General features: G+C 41.9%; 1 protein-coding gene across 1 annotated transcript; it reads right to left on the reverse strand.

Moving 5' to 3' along the window:
- Positions 1-10,521: 10,521 nt before the first annotated feature.
- LOC141620847 (uncharacterized) lies at positions 10,522-16,326 on the reverse strand. The gene is made up of 3 exons (XM_074437610.1): positions 15,848-16,326; positions 11,394-13,786; positions 10,522-10,922 (listed from the first exon to the last, which is right to left on the reverse strand). The coding sequence occupies exons 1-3, from the start codon at positions 16,324-16,326 to the stop codon at positions 10,522-10,524; spliced, it is 3,273 nt and encodes a 1,090-aa protein (XP_074293711.1).
- Positions 16,327-22,471: the final 6,145 nt, after the last annotated feature.

The raw sequence follows: 22,471 nt of genomic DNA on the forward strand, positions 1-22,471 counted from the left end.
TGTCGTAAAGGTTACTGTTCCGGGTGTAATTCCAGAGCAGATTTGTTACAACGTAAGCTTGTAGAATGATGGCTTTTCTTGACTCTTCCTTTCGGCCTCTCCTGAAACAATGAACAAACGGAGGGCTCGGCTTGGTACCGAGCGTACTCACTCCGACGCTCAAGTCAGTAAACTTAAAGAGATTAAGTTGTGTGTTACTTGGCACAAAGTATATTGTAGAGAGATAAGGGAGTTTATACCAGATTAGTGTGTTTAATTGATTATTTTCGGATCCTTTCCTCAATGAGGGTTGAGGAGTATTTATAGACTTTCACCTTTTGTCACGTAGTGGCCAAGTGGCAGAGCAGGTGGAAAGACTGTTCTACCCTCGGCCGAGGGACCCATGGCAGGCCGGCGGACCTGGTTGACTCCACGCCGAGGGGTCTTGGATATGAGTACACGGATATGTCTCCCGGCTGGCTAGTTGCCTAGCCGAGACCCAAGTGACGGGCCGACAGGCTGCGTCGGCTAAGATGTCTAATACGTTGACTTGCTGTGGATATCTTTGACTTTGCTCAATATGTTGACTCGGTCAGCGGGTGCAGAATATGCCCCATCAATTTGCCTCCAGCGTAGTCTATGCCGTAGTATGGACCTTCGATGAGTGTTGAGCGTATTCTGCGCAAGTTGAAATTTCTTCCCCGGCTTCTTCTTCCTCGGCTTGGTTCTGCTCAGGCCGTACCATATCCCCCCTCCACATGGATGTGTAAAGGGCATCAAATGTGGAAAATAAAATGGAGCTGGCCGAGACCGAGGTTGTGAGTGCCGTGTGCTTTTGATTGCCCCCCCGGTCTTTGCCAAGCTCGGTTGAGCAATGGCCGTTTGGCAAGTAGATACCAAGGATCGTGTTGAAGAAGATACGTCGATTGGCATTCCGTCAAGGAGCGTGTTGAAGAAGTTTTGTAACTGTTTGTCGATTGACATTCCATGGCTGCATGCTTGACACGTGGCTCGGCGTTGATTGGTTGACGCTTCATGGGCTTTGCCCTGATTAGTCCGTTTCATGGGTTTTGCTCTATAAATAGAGCAGTTAGCCCCTGATTTTGGCCACCAAAAATTCACTTTCTCAAAAAAAAAAAAAAAAAAAAATTTCTTCTCTCTAGCTTTCTTCGACGAAAACTTCTCTCTAGTCTTCAAAGCGTTACTCGGCGTAACACTTTTCCAAGGTAAACAAACAAATTTTTCAACTTTTATTTGTTAAGTATTTGTTGTCATGTCTTCTCGCCGATCTTTGGACCCAGTATTTTCGCGCCGGGGGCGAGCGTCGATCTCGATGAGCAGGAGCCACTTGCCGTCACCCCGATAAGGTTCGGGGGTCCCAGGTCTCCTTCTCCTGAAATCGATGAGAGATATATGGAGGGTATCGATGATGATGACGATGATGATGATGATGAGGCGACCCCTTCTGCCGTAGGGAGGCCGCTTGTTTCGGGTCACGGTGATGCCTGCTCGATCAGCCCTGATCGTGCTTGGACGAATAAGTTCGCTAGCTGCTCCGGCTCTGAACTTTTTGAACACCATTTCTCCTTCGGCAGGGAGTATAAAATCGTTATTCCTCAGGAGGGTCAGGCCGTCTGTTGCCCTCCCACGGGCTGTATCGGCGTATACATCAGACACCTGGAGTATGGGCTCCGGTTTCCTCTGAATGACTACGTTGCTGCCATAATTAAAGCAATGAACGTCGCTGTGGCACAGCTGCATCCGTTGGCCATTAGGACGATTGTTGGCTTTGTGTGGCTATGCCAATTTAAGGGGGAGGCCCCAACGGTGAACCTCTTCCGCCGGCTTCATCACCTTCGATAGAATGTCCAAGGTGGCACGGGGTGGTATAGCATACAGACCGAGCCGGGTTATATAACCGTCTCTAAGCTTACTTCCTGCAAGGACTGGAAGGCGCGGTGGGTATACGTCGAGGTTCCGGAGGATTATCCACTGCCCCGGTCCTTCCAAAGCCGCGTCAATTTGCGGTGTGAGAACAGGGGGGAGCGTGAACGATATGTTTCCCGTAGTAAGCTTAAGATGGACGCCTCGAAGGTCTATCTTAATGAGGATGAAAAACGGGCAATGAAGCTGTTTGAGGCTGAGAAGGATGGGACGCCGAAGGGATGGATGCCCCCGACGCAGATCATTCTTCAGGATGAGCTGCTCTGCCACGTCGGCCTCATATCGGCCCTCGAACGGGGTGAGTGGGGTCGGTGTGAGGCCCATCTTTGCTTTTTATGTTTCTGTTTTTGAACTTGTTTTATTTCTTTTGCTTAACACGCCGTTTCTTTTGCGGACCGATTTGGCCGGGGGTATCTGTCTCTGCTCTCCAGAGGTTGGGACTTGACGAGAACGGGAGAGTTGTTGACCCGCATCCTAAGGCCCAGACACGTGATCGCCGACCGGCTTCTAACGAACTCATGGACCAGCAGTTGAAGGCACTGGATGCGACGGCGGCTCTGGCGAAGGTTGCCAGCTACGTGCCGCGCCGTAAACCAAAGGCAACGTCTATGGCGGCGACAGCGTCAACTCCGGTTCAGTCTTCAATCCCTGCGGTCCAAAGGCAGCAGATGGTCATCGATGTTGAGGAGGAGGTTACTGTTGCGGAGGCTCCTCCTTCTTTGAATAAGAGAAAAGAGATCGAGTCGCGCCGCTGCATTCCGAGTAGGTAAAGAAAAGGGGCCTCAACCAAGAAGGCCAAGGTGGTACGGATCTAACCCAGGGCTCGGATTTAGCGGGCTCTTTAGGCATTCCTGATGACAGGCTCTCTGATATGTCAATGAACGTTGACATGGATGCTTTGTCTGAATTTTTTGTAGATCAACCGCTGCCGGCTACCGGTCCCACTGAACGGCAATTGGAGAAGCGGCCAGTGCAGACGAGCAATCAAAATGTCACCGTCGACTCCTCGTCCCTGAAGATTTCCTCCGCTCAGATTGTGGCGGAGGGCACAAGATTGTGCAGGAAGCTGGTGAAGTGGAATGAAATAGCCGGTGCTCACATTATGGAGCAAGAAAAGCTCATGGCTGAGGCGGCTCCTGCGCTTGAACGGCTTAGGCTTGAGCTTGATGCTTCTAAGCAAGAGGTCGAGAAGGCGAAGAAGGACTTCCAGGCCGCCGAAAATGATTTCCTCGCTGAGCGAAAGCTCAGGGAGGATGCTGAGAAGGCGGTCCTAGCCGAGAGGGCAAGGGTTGAGGCTGCGGAGGCTGACGCCGCTAAGCTGCGGGAGGAGCGGGACAAGCTTCAGGCTGCTTTCGACTTTGCTGTTGAGAAGAGGGAAGAATGGAAGTCTCTGTATACGGCTCAGGGGAAGGCGCACAGGAATACAAGGGCTATCCTCGCCCAGAGGGAGAAGGACATTGAGACGCTCCAAACTGACGTCATCCCAAACATGTGCGCCCAATACCGGGACCAGGCCGAAGAAGCTACCAGGGAAGTAATCAGAGAGCTCTTTCCTGAAGGCTCCTTCCCGTGGCAAAAATTTGACCAGTTTGCTTGATGATAAGGCGGCTGCTGCGGGAGGCGAAGGTCGGAGGAGGAGGCGAGGCGAAGAAGGCGGCGAGGAGGTCGCGAGAAGGCGACCTATCTTTGAAAAGGTGAAGGCGGCCGGGGAGGAAGGCGAGAGGGCAAAGCGGTGAAGCCGCGCCAAGTCGGCTCTCGGGTCGCCCACCGATGGTGATCTTTTCTGCTGCGATGGTGATCAGAAACAGGCATAGGGAGACGGGCGGTCGTCACCGGATTCTCCCGGCCCATCAGACAGTTTCAGCTGTTCGGGGGCCAACTATTGAGCCTTTCCTCCCTGCCATCTTTTGAGGCGCTTTCAATTCTCATGTCTGTAACCTTTTGCTGTACCTTTCCTTTTTTTGTTGAACTTTGGTAGGTAGTGTTTAGGCTATCCTTATGGGGACGGCCGTCGACTTCTTTCTTGTATTATCTGTGAACATTTTTAATAAGAGTTTGTTTATTTTGCCTCTGGCTTGGCCGAGGTCTTTATCTCATTTTCGTCTGAGTTGTCTCCTTGCGTTTCTAACATATTGAGTGCTTTTTGCTTTTACCTTCAGCCTGGCCGAGGCAGTTAGGATGCACATCTCAATTGTACTTAAACGTCTTTAAACATGTTGGCGTGTCGGTCGCCTCCTCCTTCACTCTCGGCCTTAGCCGAGGCGTCAGATTTGCGCTTCCCAACCGCCGTTGTAAACATGTTAGCGTATCGGTCGTTGTGTCCCCGTCACTCTCGGTCTGGCCGAGGCAATCGGGGTTCTGCGCGACGACAGCGTTCGTATCTGTAGACGTGTTGATCGCTTCCTCTTTCACTCTCGGCCTGGCCGAGGCGTCCGATTTGCGTTTCTCAACCGTACTTATACGTTCCTAAGCATGTTGGTCGTTGTGGCGAGTAACAACTGCTGTTGGCAAGTCGCGTTTCCCTCGTCACTCCCGGCTTTGGCCGAGGCAACCGAGTTTACGTTTTGACTGCTTTCCGTATCTATAGACATATTGATCGCTTCCTCTGCCACTCCCGGATTGGCCGGGGCAGTCAGATTTGCGTCTCAACAATGCTTATACGCTTTTGTACTTCGGGAGTGACTGCCTGGCTTTGGCCGCGACGTCTGCTTTGGTAGGACTATGGAGGGGGATTCTTCATTTTGATGGAAAACTTGGAACACTTTTCATTAGATATAATCATGCGTTGGGGTGCTTCTAAGGTTGTCGGTGTTCCAGTGGCTCATTAGAGGCACACCCTCCATGTCTGTCAGGATGGGCTCTTCCCCTTCTCTAATTTCTTCGCCACTTTGAGGGGTTGCATGTTACACCCTCTGGCAGATATTTGGATATTAACATTTTCGTCTCTCTCGTCCTTTGAGACGAGCTTTTGTGCCTCCCCCCGGTCCAAGACATACATCAATGTCAGGGCCCGGATGGACATTACAGCATCGGCCTCGCTCAAAGTAACCCGGCCTATCAGAACGTTGTAGGCGGACGAACCATCAATGACCACGAACTCCGATAAAACGTTCTTGGCCTCCTCTGCCTCGCCGAACATCACCGGCAACCTGATTGATCCCAAGGGCACTAGGCCGGCCCCAGAGAAGCTGTATAGTGGGTTGGTGCAGGGGCTCAGGTCTTCAATCTTCAGACCGAGGTTGAGGAAGCATTCCCTGAACATGATGTTCGTGTAGGCGCCTGTATCAATTAGGCACCTCTTAACCAAGTGGTTGGATATGTCCAGGTGGACCACCAGTGGGTCGCTGTGCGGGGCTATGACTCCTTCGTAGTCTTTCTTTCCGATGGTCATATCGGGGACGGTGGAAGCGGGGATCGCTGCGGTGGGCACAAAGTTGATGGCTTGGTAAAGCTTATTTAGGTGCCGTTTGTGCCCATTAGCCGACCTTCCGTTCTCGTTTCCTCCGATAACCACCTGGATCACTCCCATCCTCTGGAATACTGATTTCCTGTTCGCCCCGTCGGAGCTCGTTTCCGGGTCCCCAGCTACGTACTTGCTGAGGGCCCCCTTTCGGATCAGCTCCTCGATGGCGTTCTTCAGATGCCGTAAGTCGTCGGTCTTATGGCCGGGCTGGCCGTGGTAATCGCAAAATTGGCTTGCGTCGCCCTCCGTCCTCATCTTGGAGGGTCTTGCCCACTTCTGCCCTTCATTCTTGCTCAGGGCAAAGACCTCGGCCGATGATTTGACCAGGGGGGTGAGACCGTGGTACTGCTTCTGGGTGTATGGTCCCGAACTCCCCCCGGTGCCCGCCTCGCTCTGTTTCCTGTTAGATCTTTCAGACCGTGACCGATTACTGTCACGGTGACCTTCATCAGCGTTCTCCCAGCGGCTCCTCCTTTCTGGGTGCCCAGCTTCACTGTGGCCAACCCAGGTCTTGTGGTAGTCCTCCACCTTCACGGCTCGGTCGTCCATCTTTATGGCGGAGTCCAGGTTGAGGTCCTCGCACTTGATCAGCTCATTTTTGAGCTCCCCTTTCGGGAGGCCTTTTATTAGTGCGAAGGCCGCCAGTTCGGTGTTTAGCTCACGGATCTGCTGAGCTTTTGCGTCGAACCTCTTCACATAGCTTCGTAGAGACTCGTCCTCCCCCTGTCGGATAGTGAGGACATCCGATGTCTCCACGGCCTTTCTCTTGTTGCAGGCGTACTGGGCTATGAAGTTGTCCCTTAGGTCGGCGTAGCAGTATACCGAACCATTAGGCAGCCCCTTGTACCAACTCTGGGCCATCCCATGCAGGGTTGTTGGGAAGACTCGGCACCATACCTCATCAGGCTGCTCCCATACCGACATGTAAGACTCGAAAGCCTCGGCGTGGTCGGTTGGATCACTATCCCCTTTGTATGATAGGGTCGGCAGCTTCAGTTTGGTCGGCACGGAGACTCCGAGGACATAGGCACTGAGGGGCTGTCTGACCACGTGTCGAATGACACGTGGCGATCGGCTCCTCGCACCCCTAGTCCGGCTTCTCTCCTCGTGGCGGGAAGGGCTTCTTGTTGCCCGACTTTGGATAGTCGGACTTCTTTCTTCATTTCTTTGGGGCGGGCCTCGTTGTTGCCGCGGCGACGCTGTCCTCTCGCAAGTGGGGGAAGGACTTTGGTCTGCTACTGGCAGCACGGTCTCCGCCGGCGTCCTAGTATGCATGGCTCCTTGTATTGCCCCGAACAAGTTGTTCGGGGTCACTTTATGGGCCCTGGTCACCTGCGGGTGTGCTGCCGTCACCGTCGTTGCGGCGGGGGTGATCGGCGTATTACCCATCGGTCCGGGAATAGCCGGATTTGTTTGCATCGACCACATGTCCCATGACAGTGACGTGGCCGACAGGCAGCGGTGTTTCTGGTAGTATTGGCATCCCGTACGCCGGTTGAATTACTCGGTCGGTGGGGGACTGCCCAATCTCAGAATTAGGGACTGTGTCATCCTGATAGAATGCAGTTTCGTCGCTCATAATTATTTCTTGTTGTTTTGACATCTTCTTAGCTTGCTGGGTGGGTTTTGTTTTGTGTTTTTTTTTTGTAAGGAATTTTGACTAGCTTTTAGTATCATTTCCCACAGACGGCGCAAATTGTTCCGGGTGTAATTCCAGAGCAGATTTGTTACCACGTAAGCTTGTAGAATGATGGCTTTGCTTGACTCTTCCTTTCGGCCTCTCCTGAAACAATGAACAAACTGAGGGCTCGGCTTGGTACCGAGCGTACTCACTCCGACGCTCAAGTCAGTAAACTTAAAGAGATTAAGTTGTGTGTTACTTGGCACAAAGTATATTGTAGAGAGATAAGGGAGTTTATACCAGATTAGTGTGTTTAATTGATTATTTTCGGATCCTTTCCTCAATGAGGGTTGAGGAGTATTTATAAACTTTCACCTTTTGTCACGTAGTGGCCAAGTAGGTGGAAAGACTGTTCTACCCTCGGCCGAGGGGCCCATGGCAGGCCGGCGGACCTGGTTGACTCCATGCCGAGGGGTCTTGGATATGAGTACGCGGATATGTCTCCCGGCTGGCTAGTTGCCTAGCCGAGACCCAAGTGACGGGCCGACAGGCTACGTCGGCTAAGATGTCTAATACGTTGACTTGCTGTGGATATATTTGACCTTGCTCAATATGTTGACTCGGTCAGCGGGTGCAGAATATGCCCCATCAGTTACATAAGATGTTTAAAATTTGGGCTTGTTATAGAGAGTTTGTGACAACCCAAATGCCTTTATCAATTCGTATGATCTTAGCAATATAGCTTCTCACGAGGATGAGATTCGGCAAATGAATAATGAAACTTTCTCCTTGGGAGAAGTTTTGTTGATGTTGTCAATGCTAAGAAGCCTAGCATGCTTGAAAGATCCCTTTTGTGATCTATATACGTCAAAGAGTTGGAACTTTGGGTTCAATCATGTAGTCTATCAAAATGGTATTATTCGAGTGTCGAGGTACCATGATGATACATGGAGTTTAGTGGGAGCTAAAGTGAGTTTCTTAGTCTAAATATGTGCTTGACATATTAGTGACTAGAAATGTAGCTAAGGTGATGTTTCTTAGTCTAAATATGTGTTTGACATATTAGTGACTAGAAATATTCTCGGGTGAATACTTGAGAGTAGCATGGCGCATATTAAATATCCGGATCTAATGAGATAGATCTCTATGGATATTAGCATTATAGTCAAGAGACTTATGTGATAAGATTCTTGACTCGTTCAAGTTGTTGAACAATTAATATGATCTCTTGTGCTTTCGCTGCAGGATCTATTAAATATGCTAAAAGCTTCTCTCGTCGGGACTTATCATGTTGAGAATATGAGAAGTCATGACCAATCATTTCCTAGTGAGGATCACTAGATGATTATCAAGAGCATCCTTGAGTACTTGAGAAGCACTGAGGATTTACTCTTGTAGTTTGGAGGAATTTATGAATTTTGTGTAAAAGGATTAGACGGAAACATTCCTATGCTTATAAGATGTTATGGGCCTCGTTATGAAATGGTTAGCATGTAAGATTGTTATGTGCATAAAGAATAATATGTATAAGAAGTTATACATATATGTATAAGAAGTTATACATGTATAAAGAAGATATGTATGAGGAGTCATACATAAAAGATGTCATATGAAATATGTGTATGTATAAGGGTTATGCGTACAAATCATGAACGAAAAGCTAAGTACATTACAGCATCCGATGTTGTAAAAGAGATAGTTGATAACCGGAATTTAATGGGACTAGAGTAGTTACATTAGCCGAATATCTTATCCCAAGAGATCGTGAAAACAAGTGGGAGTGTTTGATTTGGCTTTAGAACCGAGTCTAAAAACTTGTTTAGACATGTACTTAGAAATGCTCTATGTAATGAAAAGATTGCATAGAACAAAGGAAAATTGCAATGGAAATTAGAGTGATGCAACTGTTACTAATCCTCTAACCAAAGCCGTTGGCATAAGGTAGACATGATGGTTATGTCATTTCAATGTGATTGAAGAGTATACCTTAATTGCTAAAGATCGTTATGTAAATATTTGATAGAGTATTGATATTTACATAAGTGATGATCGCATTCATTGTTAGAGTTTCTTTAAGAACTCAATTATTCAGTTTGACTGAAAACATTGAATACCTTGTTTATCTGAATAAGTTGTGGAGACAATGTTGAACAATATTCAAGTGAATAAGATGCATTGTATTTTGTCCCAAGTCACTTTATGAGGTGACGTCTCGGAGTGACTAGATTGTAAGTCGATTGATGGTAGTTCAACACCATAAGGTCATATGTGATGAATGGTCGATTACATAGGCAGAGTGTGTGACACTTTGCCGAGCAGTGACCATTTAGAGAGTCCCTAAGTTCTATTATAGACGCCTGGTCGTGGCGGGGATCTCTAAGATGTTCTAATGAGTCGATTCTTTTGACTGGAGACTATTATCTGAGAAGGTGCAGTTTTCGCGTGACTTTGGTTTTTGTCCTAGGTCGTGCCGTGAAAGGAGGCCAAAAGGGCATTTACTAGGTCATGGTGAGCTGTATTGTGCAATAGGATAGAAAGGGCATACAAGAACTGTCCACCCACGTTGGGTAACTATATCTCAAGGCCACTCGAGGAGTTAATGACTACAAATGCGTGACCACGCTCGGAAGTAATCTGTGAGAGATTTTTCCGGTCAGGTAGGTACACTCTCGATCGAGAAAACCACTCGCGATGTGTTCATGTGCAAGTGCGACCTGAAAGACACCTTGCATTGAGTGGGAGATTAAAACGGACAAGAGAATTGGTAGCGCACACCTTGTGTCGGACAGGTGGGAGATTGTTGGAGTTAGTGTCCTCCACAATAGTGCGTTAACATAATAAATCTCATTATTGGACTATCATCAGATATTTAATTATTTGATCCTCGTCAGTTAATTAACGTAAATCGATAACGGTTGGCTGACTAGAGTTTGACGTTATTGTCGTGAGACGGCGGTGATCAACTGATCCCTTTCGGTCACACCTAAAGGAACAAACCCCAATTGATAACTAATTAATTGTATGAGATACAATTTGTTTAGTCCCTTGATTTATAGACTAAGAGGTTAGTTGATTATTTTTAGAGAGATTTCGAGTTGCGAACTCGAGGAGCGGCAGTTATTATTTAATTATGCGATAATTAAATAATAAGTTTTGGGAAACGAGTTTTAGTTAATTAACTGTTAATTTACTAAAATTGTACTAATTGATTAATGTGATTAATATTAGTACGTAAATAATATGTGTAGTGGTACACGTATATTTATGGAGTAAATTGGACGAATTTATTATGGAAGTATTTAAACATGATACGATGTTTAAAATAAAATTTACACGTATTTGTGTGACAAATATAAGAACCAAAATGGACCCATAAATGGGACATTGGACCATGTAAATGGAGTGTAGTGGATGATTACAAACATAATCATTACACTTTATTCTTCCACAAGTTATCTTATGTCTTTTTAATGTGATATGTAATTTTTTTTTTTTGAAAAGAACCTCGAAGGTCCTACTGTATTAAAGATAAATCAGCAATAACAGCATCGTTCGCGATCAAAGGCAAGCCCTCCGACCACAGAAATCTACCAACTACTCTAGGAAAAGGATGGGCTAACGCATGAGCCACTCCATTGTTTAGACGACTAGTGAAAGACCAAACAACAGAATTAAAAGAAGCGCGTAAAGAAATAATGTCATCTAAAACTAAATCAAAAACACTTCGACCGGTACAAGACTTTCGCAAGGCATCCACCACTTGTAGACAATCACTTTCGACGACGATGTTCATGTGTCCTCTCCGTCGTGCTTTCTTGACACCTTCCAAGACTGCCACAGCTTCCGCAATATGACTTTCCCACAGCTGCTCCAGCACCACCGTCGCCCCCCCAAAGCACCAGTCCCCTATCATCCCTACACACCATACCCAAATTCACACCCATACCGTCTTGAACTCCTGCGTCAACGTTAACTTTCAAATATCCCTCCGGGGGTACCACCCATCCCTTACGCGCACTCTCCCTCCGCCTCACGCCATCCTCCTCCCGACTGCTCAGCTTCACATAGCCCCCTCCCTTTATCTCCTCCATCACGTCCCTTATCCTCTTCACCACGCCACACGGGTCCACTTCTCGAGCTTCAAAAACAACTTTGTTTCTATGGTCCCACAAAGCCCAACACGCCACCATAAACCATCCACATTCCCGCCCCCAAGCTCCCTCCATCTTGCCTCAATCCAATCCCTCACACACCCTCCACCCGCTTCCTCCTCGTCTCCCGCCAGCCCAATCTCCTCCCAAACCCGTTGTGCCACCCCACAATCCCGAAAGAGATGCGTACTCGACTCAAAACACGAATTGCAAAAGGAACAGAAAGAAGACTCACCTCGAACCCGAGTAGCGATGTTTGCTCTTGTTGTTAAAGCTTCGCTGCACAGCTGCCAAAAGAAGAGCTTCACGCGAGGCCAAACCGGGATTTTCCAGAGCCTAGCCCAAAGCCACTTTTCCCTCTCCCAATTTGAAGCACCCCCCACTTCCAAAGAGTCAAAGCCTCCCACCAACAGACGATAAGCCGATTTGACAGAGAACACTCCATCCTTCTCCGCACTCCAAAACCAGTCATCATCGATGGCATTCTCGCTAAGCCGTATGTTCTTTATCCAAGTCCCTTCGAAACCCAAGAAAATGTTATCAATGAGCTGCTCGTTCCAAGCACCACCCCCATCATTCAGTAACCTCGCCACCATCATGCCCTCGAACCCCGGAGGTTGAGGTGATATAACCCGCCCCAACTGGTTCGGTACTACCCAAGCATCACCCCACACTCTAGTAGTGAGCCCGTTCCCAATACGCCGTCTAAGCCCCAAGCCGAGAACCTCCTTAGCCTCGTGGATTCCCCTCCAAGTATAGCTAGGGTGATTGCCAATGTTTGAGGATAAGAAATCCCCATTCGGATAATATCTAACCTTCATAAACCGAGCCCATAAACTCTCCGTCTCCGTAGTGAGCCTCCATGCTTGTTTGCCCAGCAAAGCAAGGTTAAACAGCTTAAAATCACGGAACCCCATGCCACCCATGCCCTTTGGTTGACAAAGCGTTTTCCACGAAACCCAAGAGATACCCCTCTTCCCATCTTCATGCCCCCACCAAAACCTCGACATCATACTCCTGAGTTCGTCACAAAAGTTGACGGGAATTTTAAAAATACTCATAACGTAGGTAGGGAGTGAATTGGTAACAACCTTTAAGAGAACCTCCTTACCAGCCCTAGACAAAATTTTTCCACGCCAACCTTCCAATGTTTTACTCAGCTTGTCCCTTAGAATATTAATAAGCACTTTCTTCGATCGCCCCACCACAGTAGGCAGCCCCAGATATCGCTCTTGCTCCTCAACCTCGATAATACCCAACCGTGTAGCCAAATTACTCCTCTTCGTCCTCGGCACCCCCTTACTAAAAGAGACGGTAGTCTTATCTAAGTTCACCAACTGCCCAGAGGCATGTTCATATCGGCGCAAGATATCAGACACTGCTGTAGCTTCCTCCTCCGTGGCTCTTGTAAAGAAAATACTGTCATCCGCAAAGAGTAAGTGAGATACCTCAGGAGCCCCAACCGACACCCGGACCCCATGGATAGCACCCTCCGCCACAGCTCTGCGCATCAAATCGGATAAGACTTCCGCACAAAGAATAAAAAGGTAAGGGGAAAGGGGGTCACCCTGCCGCAAACCCCTAGTAGGCCGAAACACTAGTGACGGGTTCCCATTAACCAGAACAGAAAATGAAACCGAAGTCACACAGTCCATAACACGATCAATCCACGCTCTATGAAACCCCATGCCGCCCAAGACTCGATAAAGGAAGCGCCATTCGACTCTGTCATAAGCTTTTGCCATGTCTAATTTAATTGCCATATTGCCCTCCATGTGTCTCGAATTTTTCATAGCATGGAACACTTCAAAAGCTATAAGAACATTATCCGAAATTGAACGTCCCGGAGTAAAAGCCCCTTGATTCTCCGAAACAATATCCCCCAGGAACAACTTCAGACGGTTCGCGAGCACCTTCGAAACAAGCTTGTACACCACATTGCAGAGACTAATCGGTCGAAAGTCCCGGATTTTGTCCGGTGCTTTCTTCTTGGGAATGAGGACAATATTAGTTTTGTTAATGTCCCTTGGAGATCGCTCCCCTCGAAGAATGGCCAAAACAGCTCGTACCACTTCCGGCCCAACCGTACTCCAATAAGTTTGATAAAAAAGACCATTCGTACCATCCGGGCCCGGAGCCTTTAAGGGGTGCATCTGGTTTAGCGCATCAAGGACCTCATCCTCCCCATAATCCCGCCTTAACTCAGCATTCATGTCATCAGTAACTCGGCCGCCAATTCCCGCCACCACATCGTCAAAATCAGTCGGGTTCGAAGTTGTAAACAGACCTTGAAAATAGTCCAGCGCTACCTTCGTCACGTCCTCGGTACCCACCCTTTCCATTCCGTCTTCATCAATTAATTTGGCAATAAAATTCTTCCTCTTCCTCTCCCCAGCCCGAGTATGAAAAAATTTGGTATTCCGGTCTCCATCCTTAAGCCACAGAGCCCTTGATCTTTGCCTCCAATATTGCTCTTCTTGACGGCAAAGTGTGGAAATTTTTGCAATCAGCTGCCTTATTTTTTGCACATTCGTTTCGGATCGATCCCCTTCATTGAACCTAGCCAATTGCTTTCTCTTCTTCTCCAGCGCTTTTCCTATTTTGTTGATATTAATATTTTGCCATCCCCTAAGCTCACGTGCACATACATCAAGAACCACCACAATGTCACCTCTTCCCCTCGCCACTCCCCTCTCCACAGCTTCCTCACTCCCCAACCCATATTTGTTCAAAGCGGAAAGGTTTCACCCTAGCCTCCCCCATCTCCTTCGAATTCAGCAATAGCTTGATCGGGGCGTGATCCGACCACTCCCAGTCGAGGTAATGGAGCCGAGCATGAGGAAATAAGGCCCTGTTCTTTCTGGCTTTTTAGAGTGAATCGAATCGAATCGAATCGAATGGAGAGAATCGAATCGAATCGAGTGAATCGAATGAATGGAGTGAATCGAATCGAACTAAATCGAATGGAGTGAGCTGGATCGAATCGAATCAATAGAGTGAGCTGAATCGAATCGAATCGAATAAAGTGAATTGATTCGAATCGAATCGAAATAATCATATTAATATTAATAATAATAATATTTAATATTATTGTTATTATCAATCGTACTAATAATAATATTCATAGTATAATACTATTTATACTAAAATTAATATTTTTAAGAAAAAAATTATAATATTATACTCCCTCTGTCGGTAATTTGTTGTCCTATTTCATTTTAGGTTGTCTCATTCAATTATTGTCCTTTCTATTTTAAGAATGAACTTGATGAGCAATTTGATCATTCACACTCAATTTGGTCCGCTTGTCATTTATAATTGGCCCCTCCTCTTTCCTTGGTCTTTGTGCCAAAAACCAAAGGACAACAATTGACCGGGATAGAGGGAGGAGTATATGAATAATCATAAATTATAATAATGAAAAAATAGTAATTTTTTACTAATAATATTCTTAATAACAATAATAAATAATAATGTCAATATTAATAATGATATTAGTAAAAATAATTGTTTCGAATAAAAACACTCAAGTAAGCGTTGCTCGAATCGGGGTCGGGTCAACGCGCTCCTTTCGACGATGGCACCTCGAACCTATGCTTGCTCTCTCCGGATGGATCTTTCACGCGTAACAAATAGGGCCTCGGAGGGTTCGCAATAGGTCCTTCTCCGATGCCTTACGGATCTTGGTGGATAGTTGGGACCTTGCTTGAAGCTAAGGTTTCCGTGCCTTCTCATAGTAGCTCGAGTAGTCTTACTTCTAGAGAGAGGAAGTTGTTGGTGAGAAGTATTTTACCATTGATGGGTGAATAATGAGGTATTTATAGATTTCTATGTGTACCTCAAATGATGGTAGCAAGCATGGTTACCATATTCGCTATGAATACACCTTATCGATTCGCGATTCGCTTATAGAAAATGTGTTATATGTATTTTCGATGTCAGTTGATAGAATTCGCTTTTAACAATTCGTGATTCGTAGAGTATCAAGCGAATCCGTAACCATATTGGCAAGCGTGTTGACTTATACGACCCGTATTGGCTATTGGGTCAAGTCGGTTGGGCGTGCCCATCAATAATATTAATAATAAATGTTATTAATTTTAATAATAATACCAATAATTATAACAACCACAACAACAACAATACTAATAATAATAATAATAATAATAATAACAATAATAATAATAAATAATATTATTATTAACATTAATACATTATTATTCATTTTAACAACAACAACAACAACAACAACATTATTATTCATTTTAATAATAATATTCATAATAATAATAAATAAATTATTATTAACATTATTATTAAATATAATAATAATAATAATAATAATAATAATAATAATAATAATAATAATAATAATAATAATAATAATAATAATAATAATAATAATAAAGAATAATATTAAAAAATAGTATTATTGATAACAAAATTAATAATAACTATTAAATTTAAGATGAGTAAGGCTGAAATGAGTGAATCGAATGGAGTCGAATCGAATCGAATCGAACTTAATGGAGTGGTGAAATGAAAGCCGAATCGAATCGAATGGAGTCGAATCAATCGAATCGAATCGAATGGAGTGAATCGAATCGAATCGAGCTGAATCGAATCAATCGAATGAATCGAATCAAGTAGGTGGAAATAAGCCAGAAAGAACAGGGCCTTAAGTCCAACCACGTAGACGTACAAAGAGCTCTGTCTAACATGCATTGTCTGTTCGCTTCACCTGCTTGTCCGTTGTCAAAAGAAAAGTTGTACCCTACCCACGGAACATCTCTAAGATGGCAATCATCAACCGCTGATCTGAAATTAGTCATCTGCCATTGAGCCCGGCTGCCTCCTTTCATCTCTGTAGAAAATAAAATCTCATTGTAGTCGCCCATACAAACCCATGGCAGCGTCGACTGTCCCTTTAGAAGGCGAAGCAGCTCCCAAGAAAGGTGACGGTCAGTCACCGCCGGCCACCCATAGAAACCAGTAAGCCTCCATTCCTTCCCCTCATGACGGATCGTAAAATCCATATGGTGAACCGAAGAAGACATAAAAACACAATCAATATCCTTCTGCCACAACATAGCAAGACCGCCTGACCTTCCCATACTATCCACCTCCATCCCAAAATATCCCTCCAATTTCTCTCTCACCCTCCTCATTTCACGACCACAGAGTTTGGTCTCGCAAAGAAACACTATGGCCGGGGTTTCCCTTCGTACCAAAGCACGAAGGGCACTAATGTGATATGTAATTGAATAAAAAAATAAGACCAATTCCACACTCCATCCGTCAACTCCCTCCTTTACTACTCCTTTTATGTTCATTTTTCCACTAACTTGAACATCTTGCATGTGAACATTATTTTCTCTCTAAAAATAATAAAAGCCTTTACTAAGACTTGTTAGTAAATAAAAATAAATAATCACTAAGATTGTTAGTATTATTTACATATTATCAAGGGTTAATTTTACAAGTATCTAGTTAATACTTGTAAGATTATTTTGGGTGTAGTTCTTGGGTGCAACTTGAAGGAGACTTTCTTTTTGAAGGATTTTCTAGGAGGATCATCCATTTGATATAAGCTCAAGAACAAGCTAGTAAGGTGATCTAGTTTGTGCCCATTTTTACCATATAAATCAATGTAAGAAAATTGTTTTTCCTTAATCTTTCTTTTTATGCTTTCATATTAGCATGCATGTTACATAGATCATCTAAATATCAAATTATGAGATAATTTAATTTTTATTAGAGAGTCTAATATGGATCTATGATCTTTCATAATGTTTATATTATAATTTAATCTACTTATATTAGGATGCTGACTTTATTAAAATATTAGGAAATCTACTTTTATTAGGATAATTTTATTAAATTTGTTTCGAAATCTACTCTTGTTAGGAATTCTGAAAAAGTTGGACTCTCTAATATCGCTCGAAAAATTTCTGCTTTATATATATGTATTGATTGATTGATTGATTTATTACGAATGTAAGAATAGTTCCTTAAATTTTATCATATTTTTATTTTGTTTATTATAGATGAATGTAAAATTATTATTTAGGTGAATAATTAATTTATATAAATTAATAAAGTTAAAATTATTAATTTTTATGTGATATGAGTTAAAATTAGTAAAATTATTAACCCTAACTTTCGCATGATACTATGAACAGCAACATGAAAATTAAAACGAAAACCTAAATTAAACCTAAAACGAAAAATCAATTACTAGCTTTTTGACGAAAAATCAAGTACTTAGTTTGAGCAAAATATAAACCCTAACTTTTTGTTGAAAACAAAAACCTAAATTAAACATAAATTAATCAACGAAATCGAACATCAATTACTCTGCTTTTACAATTCATTAACCCTAATTTTTTCAGTTTCGCTAAAACATGAAGAAACACGGAAATCAATTAATTTTTTCTTCATATCATTCAAAATCGACAATAAAAACATGCAAATTAAATTTAAACTTATGAGATAACATCAATCACAACAAAAAATTTCAAAAAAAAAAAAATCAAATAAAGATAATCGATTTATACCTCTTCATTATATTTGAAAGGGAAGTAATATATTCGCGATTGAACAACTTGAAGATCTTGAGTCGATTTATTACAGATTTCGGTTGATTTAGAAGGCTTTTTTGGTAAGACATTAGAGATTGAGTAAAGTCTGAATAGTCACCAAAAGTGGATCGGTTTAACAAACCCGATTCATAAAACGATCAAAAGCTTCACTCATAAACACATGTTATCGACTCAATCATACAAAATTTGAATCAATGGACAACTTAACTCCAACCACAAGTTATGGATAATGGCTTGCTTCGTATGTGAGACCGTCTCATACATTTTCGTTAGATGTTTTAACTTGGGATACAATTCAATCAAGTTTATTGCAAGCTTTGATGGAAAGGTTCAATTGCTTAATGACAGTTCTTTTTGTTGTTTAACATTTGTTGCATGAAAAAGCATGCATTTTCGTATATTGCAGTAATTTATTATGGTATATAATGTAAACAATGTCGGGATCATTTGGATGAAAACAAATCACCTCATTTATCGCGAGCCAACCTTCGAGAGGGATAAGATGTGGCTCAAATGCATAGTCTATAACCGGCCTCAACTTTACCGTTATACTACTAGTACATCCCCAAGTGATCGATTCATCGTAGTCAACAAATTCCCATACTTTATTCGAACTGAGCTATTCTTAGACAATCTCGACAGGAGCCTAGCACGCTTTCTTCACCAATTTCACCAGGTAGGTTTAGTACACAATAAGATACAGTGTCATCAACAAAGGGGTCGACTACTAGAATTTTATTAAACTGACCGTGCAAAGGTTATTATGTGTTTGGAAGTACGGGTGCTCGGTAATAAGGAAGTGGTTGTCTGTATATACGTCTCTATAGGTCCATTCTTGTCTAAGTATTAACGTGAAAGGGGAATATTTAGTAGTAAGATAACGACCAAAATAAGGATTCGAAATAATTGAATTCCAACGTTTCGAAACACATTTGCAAGTAACGAGATGTCTCCATTGGACTAACCTCATGAATATCAACTCTAATAAAGCGTCATCAAGATTGTCGATGTGAGATTGGAATATTTTTTTTAATTTTTTGATAACGATGAGCTTAGATAAATAAAGAAGTTCACAATAGTCTATTACATTATAGAGGCGGGTCGGGGGCAATGGCGTACTTGCCAAAACAAAGTCATTCGTACAAAATTCTATTATAAAAGATGGGGTAAAATCCCACTCAAAACAACCAATAAGCATGCTAGAATCTGAAATGGCGAAGTGAGCATCAATAGCATCCGTGACATGGTTGACCGATCTCCTCTCAAACACACGCTTCAAACCAAGTGAGTCCTTCAATAGTTCCCTACACTCAAGACTTATGTTAGCAAAGGGACCACACGGGGCGTCCGTCCTCATCATATATGTCAGCTTAATATAGGGAGTTCGAGTAATTTAGGGTATAACAAAGTATTCGTGTTAGTACAAATGTCAATTACAAAAAAAGAGCGCAATCCCACACAAAACAACGGTTACACACGGTAATATCCATCATGGAAAAGTGGGTAATGGCATCCGCGACTTGATTAGCCGATCTTTTCTCAAAAGCGGCCTTCAAATGAAATTATTTATGTTATATCGTGTTTGTCCTTGTTGCAAACCTTGCGGAACACTTCCACATTCCTAAGAAAGAAAATTTATTCTAGCTTGAAATAAAGCATCATGAAATAAAGCATCATGAATCGACTACACAATATAAAAATAATAAGTCGATAATAACTCACTTAAAATAGGCGAAACACGAAATGACCCGATAAGAATAATCTAGCACATAAATGATAGATAGTGAAAGCAAAAATGCTGAATAACTGATAGATTTCAGTCATTCTTTATTACCTCATTTCAAAACAAAACAACAATGTCAGATTGTTGGGTATTAGTGCTAGGATTCCATTCGATTACAATTCATCTATTGTATGTTACAAATAGCCCATAATTATGGTGCCGTCAATGGATGCACAAGCATAAATCGACAATTGGACTCAAAAAAGCATAGGCCTCCGGTAATTTGGCAAAGAAACAACTACTCGAATAAAGAGCAGAATTAAGACCGATCAAACTAAAGATATTAAGCATAACAGATTATTTTTTAAAAAATTGTATTTTGATTGAGTTATTGATAGAAAAAAAATCTTTCGTTTTTTGAACTTACTCACTCAATAAAAAAACCTTCCATTCTCAATAGAGAATAGAAGAAATTCTACTTTCATATAATATCTTAATGGAATTTTTGGTAATGATCAATAAATTCATTTTTTCTATGTCTACAAGTGTCGAAGTTAAAATACTAACCAACAGAATCTACTTGATTCTTTCGATAGTTGGGCTGGAATTGACGAACAATCAACAACAATATTAGTGTTTATTAGTATAGAAATCGAAGTGGGGCGTGGCCAAGCGGTAAGGCATCGGGTTTTGATCCCGCTATTCGGAGGTTCGAATCCTTCCGTCCCAGAGCCTATCTAATTTAAGAATAAGAAAAAAACTTTTTTCCTTTTATAAAGTTTCTAAGGTGTAAGATTGACTAGAGTCTTACTCTTTTGGCTGACGATTAGAATAAAAAAATTAGATCTTTTTCACATATTTCACAACGATATGAGCTCAAATTCCACGCAACGAAAGGCGCACCCATTGGGTATTGAGGCACGATGGGGTTATAGATTACAGAAATTTTAATTATAAAAAAAAGTTGTGCCTTTACCTATCCTATATCCATCCTCCATATCTATATATGATATAGGAATATATAATATAGAAAAAATATTCATCTAAAATTATAGAAGGAAGTTAGTTCTTTTTTGTTCATCCCCATAAAACTAATTGTTTTTTTACTATTATTTTCTTTTTAGATATATATTATATATAAATATAAATGAATGTGAATAAAATTAATATATTTAAAGGTTGAGTTTAAAGTTCTCTTAGCTTATCTTTTAGGGATATCGTCTTATTGTCAATTTTAATTGTTTGTAATTTGTATAAAAAATGTTAATTAGGAAATAAAAAAATTATAAAAAAAGAACAGTACTAAAAAAGTGTAAGATATATTACGTATCTAATCTATGTAACAATTGTCTTAACTGTGAACCAACGACTATTCATGATTTGATAATTGAATCAACCGCAAACCGGAACCCGGTTCCAAATTCGAGGAATGTTATGGTAAAACTTCGTTTGAAACGATGTGGTAGAAAGCAACGTGCGACTTGAAGGACATGATCTGTTGTGGATTCTTATATCCATCATTCTATAATTTCTATAATAAAGGATGCTCTTAACTCGACATCTTTTTTTCTGTTTCACTCGAACCCGGTTTGTTGGGGTGTAATGGAATATGATGGAGCTCGAGTAGAAAGTACTGAGCAATTTCTCAAGGGAGAGGGGTCTAGGGTTAGTGTCAATAAAAAGAATACGTTGGAACAACTTCGTAAGTTATCTTTGACAGAAAAATAGTAAAAGATCAAAATAAAGAAAATTTTGAATCCCCCAGGAGATTTTGATAAACCTTTTCAATTAATTTGATTTATATATATCGTGCGGAAATCCCTCGTTCATATGATTAGATTCTTTGATAGAAATAAATAACAAAAAGGTCTGTTGCTGCCATTTTTGAAAGGATTAAAAATCAACGAAGCAATGTCTAAACCCAATGATTCAAAAAACAAGATGATAAAGGCTTCCGGAACAAGGAAAGACTCTTTTTAATTGTCGCAACAATTGATTGGGATCAATTCAAATCGATGTTAAATGAGACAAAACAAAGGGTATTTTAGACTACTCAATAAATGCTAAACTAAAGGATTTTTTTTATTTTGGGCTCCTTGAAACCTATCCAACTTGAGTTATGAGTATACAAATGATTTTTTTGAGTAAAGATGAGTAAAAAAAGGGCTTAATTTTAATTCATTTGAGGATTGAGGATTTTATAGACTTTTTTTTTTGGCATTCTAATTTATACATACATTTTTTTTAATCATTTTTTCTCGAGCAGTACGAGGAGAAAACTTCCTATACGTTTCCAAGGGGGTTAAATCTATCCCAATGAGCCGTCTATCGAATCGTTGCAATTGATGTTCGGTCCCAAAGAGAGGGAAGAGATCTGCAGAAAGTAGGTTTTTATGATCCGATAAAAAATCAAACTTATTTAAATGTTCCTGCTATTCTAGATTTTATTCAAAAAGGCGCTCAACCTACAGAAACTGTTTATGATATTTTAAAGAGGGCGGAGGTTTTTAAAGAATTTCAATTTAAGCAAACGAAGTTCAATTAATGAATAATAAGAATTTTTTTTTATAAAAACGAAAGATAATGAAGTTGTAATTTGGTAGAACTTTTTTAGTCCTGTACTTTTTTTGTAGTGCCAATCCAACAAAAGTTTTCCTCTATATTTAATATTTATTTTTTTTTCTATTTAGAGTTCACAATTTCTATTATATTTATCGTATAATAGAAATAGAATTGGATTTTATTTGAATTTGAGTACATTATTATTCAATTGAAAGTAAGATAAAAAATAAAATGGAATTTCTTGTAATTATATTTTATTTTTCATTCATATTGACAAGAATGTATTGAACAAATATAATTAAATTGTGAAATAAAAAAATTAAATGGTTTTTTATGTCTTCTGCCCAATATTTTGATTTTATATCGAAAAAAATTTAACCAATCCTTGAATCAAAATATTGGATCTAAAAAATGTAGATTATTTGT

This window comes from Silene latifolia, chromosome X (genome assembly GCF_048544455.1).
Source record: "Silene latifolia isolate original U9 population chromosome X, ASM4854445v1, whole genome shotgun sequence".
Classification (NCBI taxonomy): domain Eukaryota; kingdom Viridiplantae; phylum Streptophyta; class Magnoliopsida; order Caryophyllales; family Caryophyllaceae; genus Silene; species Silene latifolia.